We start from the raw sequence: 13,444 nt of genomic DNA on the forward strand, positions 1-13,444 counted from the left end.
TTTGTGTAATAAAGAAGTTAAAGAACTGACTCAAACATTTTTTTTCCATCGAAAGACGGTATAAAAACTGCTCAATCAGCATCTTTGCGGTTTGTGAAATCGCTTCTTCCGTATATTCTTTCATGTTGTGAAACAGTCAGCTGCAGTTTGCATACATTTCTTCTCCAGAGTAAACTGGTTCATTTCTCACGATCATGACCGCGGTATAGATATCCGTGTACGAGGCGTGACTGGAATTCAAACTTCTGACCAGGAACTATTCCACAATCTGTTGAGAGAGCTATTTTGACGGATTTGTAAAACCATCCTCCACCAAGAGTGGTAAGTTTTATTTCTTTGTGTCTGCCATTCGCATGTAGTCACATATTAATGCAAATATTCATACCGCCAAAACTGGGTCAGGTGTTTACTTCCAAAACAAAGCGGAAGCAGATGCAAAAATGACTGTTAAGTACCAAACCTCTGCAGTGACCACCATGGAAATAGAGGATGACAGTGGTGGCTTCAAGCATCTTTTAATGGACGGCACCAAGCTTCGACATTCAGGTAACTGAACAACACTTTCTGATTATGTAGATATAGAAAATATTAAATCAGTTCACAGTTCCACATGTCCAAAAGGAGTAGGAACAGGCAAAGCTTATTAAATCCTACCCCCCCATCTGGTACTTTTACAATCAGTAACTGTTACATTTGTTCACTTCCTGCTTTCCATAATACAGTTTACTTTTACAATCAGTAACTGTTACATTTGTTCACTTCCTGCTTTCCTAATATAATTTAAGTTTTTTTTAATTAATTTTAATTTTTTTTATTTATTTTTTACATAATGAAAAAAATACCATTGTAGGAGCCAATTATGCTTTGATTTACTCGATTTTATTTGGCTTATTTTGGTTCTATTGGCATACTATTTAAGTGCCGAAGTGACAGGGCACGGGTGTGGTTGACGGGAGGTCACATGGTTTTTACCCCTCAGGCCACATATGTAGGCTCACCTGGACAATGGACTCCACATTCGCCATGCGTACATACAACTTGATGACACGCACCAACACTCTCAAAGGAACTGATTAATTTAGTCATCGTTGTGCAATAAACAGGACTATACCAAATCATCTCTGTTTATTTGGCGCGAGTGACTAAAATGTGGTTCTTACCACTGTGTTCCTTCTTTCATTATTGACTTTATTATTGTCATGATTGTTCTCTAACTAAAATATGCAATATTAAATCTCGGTTCATGTTTGTCATTTAGTTTATGCATTGAAAAACAGTCCTTTCAGGGCTGCTACGCTCTTCCTTGGCTTGCTGTGTGTTGTCCTGGTGACCGGGCTCATCGGTCAATCGGTCCATTGTGAGTACCTCTTTTGCCATCTTTGTCCAAAAGTCCTACAATGGACCATACATGTTTTCATTTCTTCCGTGGCAGACTGGGGCGTAAGAAAAGACACGGAGAATAAGTTGGAAGCCACGAGAATGGAGAAAGACAACTTACAAGAGAACCTGAAGACCGTACAGAACGAGAAGAGGAATCTTGCCTCCAGCCAGGAGCAGTTGCAACACAATTATGACTACCTATCTAAAATGAAAACCCAAATAGAAACCAACAACAATCTACTTACTGCCGAATCCAAGAAACTGAAAGAGAGTCAAAGCCAACTGGAAGCCAGAAAGGCTGCTTTAAACAAAGAGCTTGAGCAGCTGAAGGCCAGCAAGGAGCAGTTGCAGACTAATAATGACGCCTTGTCTACTGGCAGAGACCTGCTACAGCAAAAGTACGATTCACTGATCAAGAGCAAAACCGCCTTGCAGGCTAACTATGACACCGCGACCAAAGAGAGGGACCACTTGCAGAACAAGTTCAATAACGCCACACGGTCCAAGGAGAAGCTGCAAATAAATTTCAACAGCCTGATAAAGGACGTGGAACACCTACAGGAGCGCTACAAGACCTCCTCCAAAGAGAAGGACCACATTGCCGACAGTCACCAAAATCTGACCTTGGAGAACGCTAATTTGCAGGCCACATACACGACACTCAGCAAAGCCACGGATAAATTACTGGCCTCCTACAATTCCACCGTTGAAGACAAACAAGAACTTGAAAAGACGTTGAGAAACGTGACTGCAGACAGAGACCTGCAGAGAATAGTCATCACCAACCTGACTGCTGAGGTGGAACAGCTGAGGGCGGCCATCACCGTACTGAACGCAACTAAAGGTAAGACGGGAAAACACAATTGAAGATTTTTTATGAGGGAAATTGAAAAGTAGAACAGGAGTGCCGAGTCATCCGGGTCATGGGCTGAGTACTTAACTTAGTACTCATACTAACTCTTTGATCCCAGTATGCGATTTTTAAGTATGTGAGAAATGTTGAGTATGTATCATCAGCTTACTACTCATACCCAAATTACCCAGGATGCAACGCGACATGACGTCACCGCAGGAAAAAAAACGTTGACTGAACACCGAGCAGCAGGATGAACCAATCGGCGGTGTCAAGCAGGATATATTGCGAGTTGGTTCGCTTCCTGTTTTCAAAGTAAAAGCAGTGATTTATCACTATGGTTTTTTTTGTTGTATGAGGAAAAGTAAGAGGGTGTTTTATTTTGTGAAAATAACCATAAGTGCGTTGCTCACTTCGGCTAGCTTAAATTCATATTCCAGGTATTCCTCAAAAAACATGTTTTTGATATCATGCCAATCACATTTTTAACTTACCTTTTATACATTTTAAGAATTTTTTGTTTTTGTGTTACTACCCCAACCTCCAATAAGTTTCGTCAAAAATGACCCAGTCAGGTTGTTTTCTTGAAATATCTTTGTAATGAACATTTTTTTATCAATTCATATTCCAGGTATTCCTAAAAAAACACATTTTTGATATCATGTCATTCACATTTTTAACTTACCTTTTATACATTTTAAGACATTTTTGTTTTTGTGTTACAGTAAACCTCGGATATATCGGATTCAATTGTTCCCACTGGTTTTGTCCGATATAAGCGAAATCCGTTATATGCGTATATACCGGCCACGATGCCGCCATCTGATATATGCGAGGGAAATTTAATGGAAATGCATTGGAACGGGACTGGAGATTTTGTCCGAAATAGGCGAAATCCGTTATAAAAAATCTGATATATGCAATGAATTTTTATTGGAAATGCATTACAGAAAAACTGGTTCTTTTTTATCTGTCCGTTGTGAGCGAATTTCCGATATATCCGAGTCCGATATATCCGAGGTTTACTGTACTACCCCATCCTTCCATAAGTGGGTCAAAAATGACCCGGCCAAGTTGTTTTCTTGAAATATCTTCGTAATGAATTTTTTTTTTATCATTTCATATTCCAGGTATTCCTCAAAAAACATGTTTTTGATATCATGCCATTCACATTTTTAACTTACCTTTTATTCAATTTAAGAAATTTGTTGTTTTTGTGTTACTACCTCAACCTTCCATAAGTGGGTCAAAAATGACGTGCATGCATTTTCTATGGAATCCATTGATTCTTATCAACTTATCAACTCCTAAATATAATACTAAATATCATACAAGTGATTATTCCTAATCAAAATGGCAAAATTTGCATAAAAACGCATTGATTCTAGTATGGATCTAATATTTTGACCCACTTATGGAAGAGTGTAGGGTCCAGTCCACCCGTGCATCTAAGGGTTAAACAATCTTTTGTGTAATCCTATTTTTTAACAAACAAACCAACGCAAACTTCTATGCGTCGCTCTCTTCTTAGGTGTGCTCTTTCCCCTAAATAACGCTTGCATCAATTAACCAAGAGTTTTCCGTTACAGTTAAGACTTGTCCCAGTAACTGGAAGAAGTTTGAGACCAGCTGCTATTATTCTTCGTCTTTGGCCAAGAAGACCTGGTACCTGAGTAGAAACTACTGTCAAGGAAACGGAGCTGACCTGGTCATCATAAACAGCAAAGAGGAAATGGTGGGTTGATGTTGGATGTTCATTAGTAAATGCATTTGTGCAGAGTTGCATCATCACGTCTTTTGCGCATAAAAACGTAAAAATAAATACACTACCGCTCAAAAGTTTGGGATCACTTGGAATTTTTTTGGGCCAATCTGAGATATGGCTTTTACTTGGCAGTCCTGCCATGAAGTCCAGCATCCACTGTTGATACCGACCCTGGTGATTGACGGCTACTATTTAGTGCAGCTGCCAGGTGACGACCTGTGAGGCGTCTTTGTCTTAAACTACACACTCTCAGATATTTGTCTTCTTGCACAGTTGTGCAGCGTTTTTCTGTCCTTGTTAGACCCAGTTTGTGCTGCTCTCTGAAGGGAGTAGTTAACAGCATGGTAAGAGATTTTAGTTTTGGTTTAGATTTTTTTTAGATGGGTTTTCAAATAATCTATTAGCCTTATAAAATGATGAACTTGGATTAGCAGCCATACTAGGAGATTGATGCAGAGGACTGACAGTTGTTGATAGTAGGCCTCTATGCAAAAATGTACATCCTTCTTTCAAAATCATCTCATTCATTTTAATTGTTTATGAAATTGATTTAAAAAAATTTGTGAAATGGCAAAAATTGTTTGTGAAATGAATGAAAATGTGTTTTTTTTGGAAAACAAAGAAATTTGCATGTGATCCCAAATTTTTGAGCAGTAGTGTACATTGTTGGGATCGGGCGATTGGGGTTATTTCGGTGTTAAATTACTTTCGCAACCAACATAACTGATTGTTCGTCTTTACTAGGAATTTGTGAATGGCTTGTTTACAAATAACAAGGAGGTCTGGATGGGACTGACTGATGAGGGAGTGGAGGGCCAATGGAAGTGGGTGGATGGGACCTCTCTGACCACAGCGTAAGAAATACAACAGTTGATTTCTTCAATCAGCCAATCCTGTAAAGCTTTATCAACAGTGTTTTTTGTTTTTTTTTGCAATTTAGGTATTGGGCAGATAGCCAGCCCAACAGTTATAACGGCAACCAAGACTGCGCAGAGTTTTGGCACCGCTCATCAGGAAAAGCCGAATGGAACGATGAAAAATGTAGTTCACAGAGATACTGGGTGTGTGAGATGTAGCTCTGTAAGCTAGGGCAACATACAATACACTTGATAAAATAAAGATATTGTTTTTTCCCCACCATATTTCTGCGTGCCAGGGGTGGGCAAACTACGGCCCGGCAGCCCGCCAGTTGCTTTCTAAGTATTTCAACTTTTAACATACAAACTTTTACAGATAAAATTAGACAAATAATTCAAGGAAAATTATAAGCATAAAATAATGTGTGTGTTAAATATATGTTTTACCCCCCCAAACAATTTTGTGAACTCAATATGGCCCGTGAATCAAAATATTAGCCCACCCCTGCTGCATGCTAACTATTATATCAGACGCATAGGATACAATTTCTGGCCTGCTAGTCTGACACGATAACCCCAGGATGCTAAGAGGTATTTACGACCGGAAAACACAACTTGGGAAGGAAAAAACAAAAAGGAAGATAAGATGACTTCATAAGAGAGCAAGGAAATAAGACGAGAAAGGAGCCGCAGTGCCACCTGATGGCTCCCTTCCCAAAATGGCCGCCCAAGAGTATAATTTTGCTTCACCCAATCACACTGTAAAATAAACTGACCACAACAATTTTTAAATAAATAAATGTTGACTCTTTTTATATTCATGTCTGATGTACTTGAGCTACAAGACGTCTTTGTTGAAAAAGAATTGAAATTACACCATAAGAGATGCCCATGCTAGACGTATAGCAAGCTACTGAGTTAGCAACTAGTTAGCCTCCGATTGATTTATTGATTTATTTAACATATATTTGTGTTCAATAAATGTGTGAGGCATAATTAGATGTTAAACCTGGATTGTGTAGAATAATCACCACAAAAATATTTGTGCACGTGGATTTGTATCTGTCTGTCATTTCGCCCACGCTAACAGGTAGGCAGCTAGCTGAGTTTGATGCCACTGCTGTGTGGGGGCAGCTAGCTGACATTGACACTATGTTCCTCTGAAAGTTCAAATAAAGACTCTGTTTTGTTATTATAGCTACACAACACGTGTCTGGACCATAATTAGCAATATAAAGCAACTCTTCATTGAAAAGCCCCATCCCATGACAATTTAGGAGGTAAATAAGAGATTATATCAGAGCTGTCAAATGATTACAAATTCCAAAAATATGTTAAATAAAAATGTATCGCATAATCCAATTAGCAATTACAGGATTAAAATCTATGGTGGTGGAATGTTTGACAGTGTGTGTTCATTTAAACCGCTATTAGTAACATATGGTGGTGTTCTTATTCTAAAGCCAGGGTTGCATACAGTCATTTGTACTGTGCTTTCTGCGATAAGCTAATGACTAAAAGTCAATCAATGGAAACATCGAGCCAGCAAGTGACTCAATTTTTAGTGACATGCTGTCCTTAAATGTGTCACCTGCTGATGAATTCTAATGTGTTAATATGGGAGACAGAATACAAACGTAGAAAAAAAAAAGAACACTTAAGCACCAACTGCATTCTGCACATGCCGTTCACAAGCTTTTCAACTTAAAAACGTATGCTTGCCTGTAGTGCCCCCTGCTGGTAGATCTTCAGAAGTGGGTGATGACTGCAATGCTGTGTCAGGATTCAGGGGCACGTGCAGCTTCTTTTCAGGTCAGGTACTTCCGGGTAGATTACTTCTTTGCTAGGCGCCTTACTAACGTACTCCGCAATATTTCCAGGGCTTTCACACCCAAATATTGCGGAGCCAAAGCTTCTTAGAGAAGACAGAGGTGGATGTCTTTGCTGGAAATAAATGTTCACATTTTTTATTGAATTGTACAACGCAGCGGCAACGTACACTTCGGTGTTTTTACCTTAGTTAACGTGGCGAACGGTGAACACACGTTTAACATCCTGTTGGGTGTCCTTCTTAATAAGGTACTTCCGGTTTACCAAAATAAAATACATTAATACGTTTCTGTACACTTTTGTTTTGTTTTCAAACAAATTTCTGAGAAATAATATCGAAGGTTTCTGAAAACAATGTAAAAGTAATACAATAGCATGTCACATTGTACTGAACAATTCTACCCCGAAGAGGGTGTGAAATGGGAAAAGAAGTTGGATCTGGAAGATTCTTGGCCTGGTTGTCTTCTATCCATCTCCGGGTAGTCATCCATTATGATTTCCCAATATTTGCCCGTAGTTTTTTTCATAGAAAACCATATAAAAACTGCCCATTCAGCATCTTTCTGGTTGTGAAATTGCTTCTTCCTGATGTTGTTACATGTTGCGAAATAGGTAGCTGCGGTTTCTTCTCCAAAGTAAACTGTTTCATTTCTGAAGACCACAAGTGCAGAAAAGATCCGTCGGACTCCAGTTCAAACTTTGAACCAGGAAAACTTCACCAACTAAGTAACTCTTTTTTTTTTTCATAAAATTGTCTCAAGTAGTGGTAAGTTTATAACATCTAATATCTGTAATATGAAATAGTAATGCCAATACTGCTAAAGCTGCATAACATTACTAAGTACTAAACGTCTGCAGTGACAACAATGGACACAGAGGATGGGAATGACGAGCGACTTTTCATGGATGGCACCAAGCGTCGACGTTCAGGTAACTGTAATCCATTGATATGTGTAAATTAAATTACTAATAGAAAAAAAAACACTAAAATGACATAATGAGGAGAGTGTACGTGTAAACCTACTGTTGATAGAATCCAGTCATGTACAAGTGACTAATATTTTTTTTTCATATTACAGCGGATCCCCTCATGATTATAATCATGAAACACCATTGTTCTCTAACTAAAATATGCAATATTAAATCTAGGTTCATATTTTTCCTTCAGTTTATGCATTGAAAAACAGTCCTTTCAGGGCTGCTACGCTCTACCTTGTATTGCTGTGTGTTGTCCCGGTGACTGGGCACCTCGGTCAATCAGACCATGGTGAGGAAATCTTTTGTTATTTTTGTAAAAAGTTGTCCAAAGTCATACAATCATGTCTTTACTTGCTTCTTTAGAAGACTGGAGAGTAAATAAAAACACTCAAAATCTGATTTTTGGAAAAAGAAAATTTGCAGGCCACAGACGCAACACTCAGCAAATCCACGGATAAATTACTGGCCTCCTACAATTCCACCGTTGAAGACAAACAAGAACTTGAAAAGACGTTGAGAAACGTGACTGCAGACAGAGACCTGCAGAGAATAGTCATCACCAACCTGACTGCTGAGGTGGAACAGCTGAGGGCGGCCATCACCGTACTGAACGCAACTAAAGGTAAGACGGGAAAACACAATTGAAGATTTTTTATGAGGGAAATTGAAAAGTAGAACAGGAGTGCCGAGTCATCCGGGTCATGGGCTGAGTACTTAACTTAGTACTCATACTAACTCTTTGATCGCAGTATGCGATTTTTAAGTATGTGAGAAATGTTGAGTATGTATCATCAGCTTACTACTCATACCCAAATTACCCAGGATGCAACGCGACATGACGTCACCGCGGGAAAAAAAACGTTGACTGAACACCGAGCAGCAGGATGAACCAATCGGCGGTGTCAAGCAGGATATATTGCGAGTTGGTTCGCTTCCTTTTTTCAGAGTAAAAGCAGTGATTTATCACTATGTTTTTTTTTGTTGTATGAGGAAAAGTAAGAGGGTGTTTTATTTTGTGAAAATAACCATAAGTGCGTTGCTCACTTCGGCTAGCTTAAATTCATATTCCAGGTATTCCTCAAAAAACATGTTTTTGATATCATGCCAATCACATTTTTAACTTACCTTTTATACATTTTAAGAATTTTTTGTTTTTGTGTTACTACCCCAACCTCCGATAAGTTTCGTCAAAAATGACCCAGTCAGGTTGTTTTCTCGAAATATCTTTGTAATGAAAATGTTTTATCAATTCATATTCCAGGTATTCCTAAAAAAACACATTTTTGATATCATGCCATTCACATTTTTAACTTACCTTTTATACATTTTAAGACATTTTTGTTTTTGTGTTACTACCCCAACCTTCCATAAGTGGGTCAAAAATGACCCGGTCAGGTTGTTTTCTTGAAATATCTTTGTAATTACATTTTTTTTAATCAATTCATATTCCAGGTATTCCTCAAAAAACATGTTTTTGATATCATGCCATTCACATTTTTAACTTACCTTTTATACAATTTAAGACATTTTTGTTTTTGTGTTACTACCCCAACCTTCCATAAGTGGGTCAAAAAGACGTGCATGCATTTTCTATGGAATCCATTGATTCTTATCAACTTATCAACTCCTAAATATAATACTAAATATCATACAAGTGATTATTCCTAATCAAAATGGCAAAATTTGCATAAAAACGCATTGATTCTAGTATGGATCTAATATTTTGACCCACTTATGGAAGAGTGTAGGGTCCAGTCCACCCGTGCATCTAAGGGTTAAACAATCTTTTGTGTAATCCTATTTTTTAACAAACAAACCAACGCAAACTTCTATGCGTCGCTCTCTTCTTAGGTGTGCTCTTTCCCCTAAATAACGCTTGCATCAATTAACCAAGAGTTTTCCGTTACAGTTAAGACTTGTCCCAGTAACTGGAAGAAGTTTGAGACCAGCTGCTATTATTCTTCGTCTTTGGCCAAGAAGACCTGGTACCTGAGTAGAAACTACTGTCAAGGAAACGGAGCTGACCTGGTCATCATAAACAGCAAAGAGGAAATGGTGGGTTGATGTTGGATGTTCATTAGTAAATGCATTTGTGCAGAGTTGCATCATCACGTCTTTTTGTCTTTTGCGCAAAAAAACGTAAAAATAAATACACTACCGCTCAAAAGTTTGGGATCACTTGGAATTTTTTTTGGGCCAATCTGAGATATGGCTTTTACTTGGCAGTCCTGCCATGAAGTCCAGCATCCACTGTTGATACCGACCCTGGTGATTGACGGCTACTATTTAGTGCAGCTGCCAGGTGACGACCTGTGAGGCGTCTTTGTCTTAAACTACACACTCTCAGATATTTGTCTTCTTGCACAGTTGTGCAGCATTTTTCTGTCCTTGTTAGACCCAGTTTGTGCTGCTCTCTGAAGGGAGTCGTTATCAGCATGGTAAGAGATTTTAGTTTTGGTTTAGATTTTTTTAGATGGGTTTTCAAATAATCTATTAGCCTTATAAAATGATGAACTTGGATTAGCAGCCATACTAGGAGATTGATGCAGACGACTGACAGTTGTTGATAGTAGGCCTCTATGCAAAAATGTACATCCTTCTTTCAAAATCATCTCATTCATTTTAATTGTTTGTGAAATTGATAAAAAAAAATTGTGAAATGGCAAAAATTGTTTGTGAAATGAATGAAAATGTGTTTTTTTTGGAAAACAAAAAAATTTGCAAGTGATCCCAACCTGTTGAGCGGTAGTGTACATTGTTGGGATCGGGCGATTGGGGTTATTTCGGTGTTAAATTACTTTCGCAACCAACATAACTGATTGTTCGTCTTTACTAGGAATTTGTGAATGGCTTGTTTACAAATAACAAGGAGGTCTGGATGGGACTGACTGATGAGGGAGTGGAGGGCCAATGGAAGTGGGTGGATGGGACCTCTCTGACCACAGCGTAAGAAATACAACAGTTGATTTCTTCAATCAGCCAATCCTGTAAAGCTTTATCAACAGTGTTTTTTTGTTTTTTTTTTTAAATTTAGGTATTGGGCAGATAGCCAGCCCAACAGTTATAACGGCAACCAAGACTGCGCAGAGTTTTGGCACCGCTCATCAGGAAAAGCCGAATGGAACGATGAAAAATGTAGTTCACATAGATACTGGGTGTGTGAGATGTAGCTCTGTAAGCTAGGGCAACATACAATACACTTGATAAAATAAAGATATTGTTTTTTCCCCACCATATTTCTGCATGCCAGGGGTGGGCAAACTACGGCCCGGCGGCCCGCCAGTTGCTTTCTAAGTATTTCAACTTTTAACATACAAACTTTTACAGATAAAATTAGACAAATAATTCAAGGAAAATTATAAGCATAAAATAATGTGTGTGTTAAATATATGTTCTACTCCACCCCCCCACCCCCAAACAATTTTGTTAACTCAATATGGCCCGCAAATCAAAATATTAGCCCACCCCTGCTGCATGCTAACTATTATATCAGACGCATAGGATACAATTTCTGGCCTGCTAGTCTGACACGATAACCCCAGGATTCTAAGAGGTATTTACGACCGGAAAACACAACTTGGGAAGGAAAAACCAAAAAGGAAGATAAGATGACTTCATAAGAGAGCAAGGAAATAAGACGAGAAAGGAGCCGCAGTGCCACCTGATGGCTCCCTTCCCAAAATGGCCGCCCAAAAGAGTATAAATTTGCTTCACCCAATCACACTGTAAAATAAACTGACCACAACAATTTTTAAATAAATAAATGTTGACTCTTTTTACATTCATGTCTGATGTACTTGAGCTACAAGACGTCTTTGTTGGAAAATAATTGAAATTACACCATAAGAGATGCTCATGCTAGACGTATAGCAAGCTACTGAGTTAGCAACTAGTTAGCCTCCGATTGATTTATTGATTTATTTAACATATATTTGTGTTCAATAAATGTGTGAGGCATAATTAGATGTTAAACCTGGATTGTGTAGCGAGTGAATAATCACCACAAAAATATTTGTGCACGTGGATTTGTATCTGTCTGTCATTTCGCCCTCGCTAACAGGTAGGCAGCTAGCTGAGTTTGATGCTGCTGCTGTGTGGGGGCAGCTAGCTGACATTGACACTATGTTCCTCTGAAAGATCAAATAAATACTCTGTTTTGTTAATATAGCTACACAACACGTGTCTGGACCATAATTAGCAATATAAAGCAACTCTTCATTGAAAAGCCCCATCCCATGACAATTTAGGAGGTAAATAAGAGATTATATCAGAGCTGTCAAATGATTACAAATTCCAAAAATACGTTAAATAAAAAATGTATCGCATAATCCAAATAGCAATTACAGGATTAAAATCTATGGTGGTGGAATGTTTGACAGTGTGTGTTCATGCTGTCCTTAAATGTGTCACCTGCTGATGAATAATTCTAATGTGTTAATATGGGCGACAGAATACAAACGTAGAAAAAAAGAACACTTAAGCACCAACTGCATTCTGCACATGCCGTTCACAAGCTTTTCAACTTAAAAACGTATGCTTGCCTGTAGTGCCCCCTGCTGGTAGATCTAAAGAAGTGGGTGATGACTGCAATGCTGTGTCAGGATTCAGGGGCACGTGCAGCTTCTTTTCAGGTCAGGTACTTCCGGGTAGATTACTTCTTTCCTAGGCGCCTTACTAACGTACTCCGCAATATTTCCAGGGCTTTCACACCCAAATATTGCGGAGCCAAAGCTTCTTAGAGAAGACAGAGGTGGATGTCTTTGCTGGAAATAAATGTTCACATTTTTTATTGAATTGTACAACGCAGCGGCAACGTACACTTCGACGTTTTTACCTTAGTTAACGTGGCGAACGGTGAACACACGTTTAACATCCTGTTGGGTGCTCTTCATTATAAGGTACTTCTGGTTTACCAAAATAAAATACGTTAATGCATTTCTGTACACTTTTGTTTTGTTTCCATTCAAAGACATTTCTGAGAAATAATATCGAAGGTTTCTGAAAACAATGTAACAGTAATACAATAGCATGTCACCTTGTACTGAACAATTCTACCCCGAAGAGGGTGTGAAATGGGAAAAGAAGTTGGATCTGGAAGATTCTTGGCCTGGTTGTCTTCTATCCATCTCCGGATAGTCATCCATTATGATTTCCCAATATTTGCCCGTAGTTTTTTTCATAGAAAACCATATAAAAACTGCCCATTCAGCATCTTTGTGGTTGTGAAATTGCTTCTTCCTGATGTTGTTACATGTTGCGAAATAGGTAGCTGCGGTTTCTTCTCCAAAGTAAACTGTTTCATTTCTGAAGACCACAAGTGCAGAAAAGATCCGTCGGACTCCAGTTCAAACTTTGAACCAGGAAAACTTCACCAACTAAGTAACTCTTTTTTTTTTCATAAAATTGTCTCAAGTAGTGGTAAGTTTATAACATCTAATATCTGTAATATGAAATGGTAATGCCAATACTGCTAAAGCTGCATAACATTACTAAGTACTAAACGTCTGCAGTGACAACAATGGACACAGAGGATGGGAATGACGAGCGACTTTTCATGGATGGCACCAAGCGTCGACGTTCAGGTAACTGTAAAAAAAATTTTTTTCATATTACAGCGGATCCCCTCATGATTATAATCATGAAACACCATTGTTCTCTAACTAAAATATGCAATATTAAATCTAGGTTCATATTTTTCCTTCAGTTTATGCATTGAAAAACAGTCCTTTCAGGGCTGCTACGCTCTACCTTGTATTGCTGTGTGTTGTCCCGGTGACTGGG

The 13,444-nt window shown here is 38.5% G+C and overlaps 2 protein-coding genes across 4 annotated transcripts; both read left to right on the top strand.

The window, feature by feature from the left end:
• The first annotated feature begins 163 nt into the window (after positions 1–163).
• LOC131136429 (CD209 antigen-like) lies at positions 164–6,230 on the top strand. Of its 3 annotated transcripts, none has more exons than XM_058083233.1 (7): positions 164–321; positions 403–546; positions 1,259–1,357; positions 1,433–2,224; positions 3,823–3,968; positions 4,743–4,852; positions 4,939–6,230. In XM_058083233.1, exons 2-7 carry the CDS (start codon positions 441–443, stop codon positions 5,072–5,074), a joined length of 1,389 nt encoding a protein of 462 aa, XP_057939216.1. In that variant the 5' UTR covers positions 164–321; positions 403–440; the 3' UTR covers positions 5,075–6,230. The 3 variants fall into 3 exon arrangements, with proteins under 3 accessions (XP_057939216.1, XP_057939233.1, XP_057939223.1); XM_058083250.1 differs by having other exon boundaries at positions 469–546; XM_058083240.1 differs by having other exon boundaries at positions 173–546.
• A 384-nt stretch (positions 6,231–6,614) lies between these two features.
• On the top strand, positions 6,615–13,444 carry LOC131136453 (CD209 antigen-like protein C). The gene is made up of 11 exons (XM_058083274.1): positions 6,615–6,667; positions 7,298–7,411; positions 7,544–7,615; positions 7,854–7,952; positions 8,076–8,285; positions 9,573–9,718; positions 10,500–10,609; positions 10,698–12,561; positions 12,929–13,081; positions 13,174–13,245; positions 13,368–13,444. Coding segments are annotated over exons 2-8 (774 nt in total). The 5' UTR covers positions 6,615–6,667; positions 7,298–7,410; the 3' UTR covers positions 10,834–12,561; positions 12,929–13,081; positions 13,174–13,245; positions 13,368–13,444.

This window comes from Doryrhamphus excisus, chromosome 1, assembly GCF_030265055.1.
Source record: "Doryrhamphus excisus isolate RoL2022-K1 chromosome 1, RoL_Dexc_1.0, whole genome shotgun sequence".
In the NCBI taxonomy this organism is placed as follows: Eukaryota; Metazoa; Chordata; class Actinopteri; order Syngnathiformes; family Syngnathidae; genus Doryrhamphus; species Doryrhamphus excisus.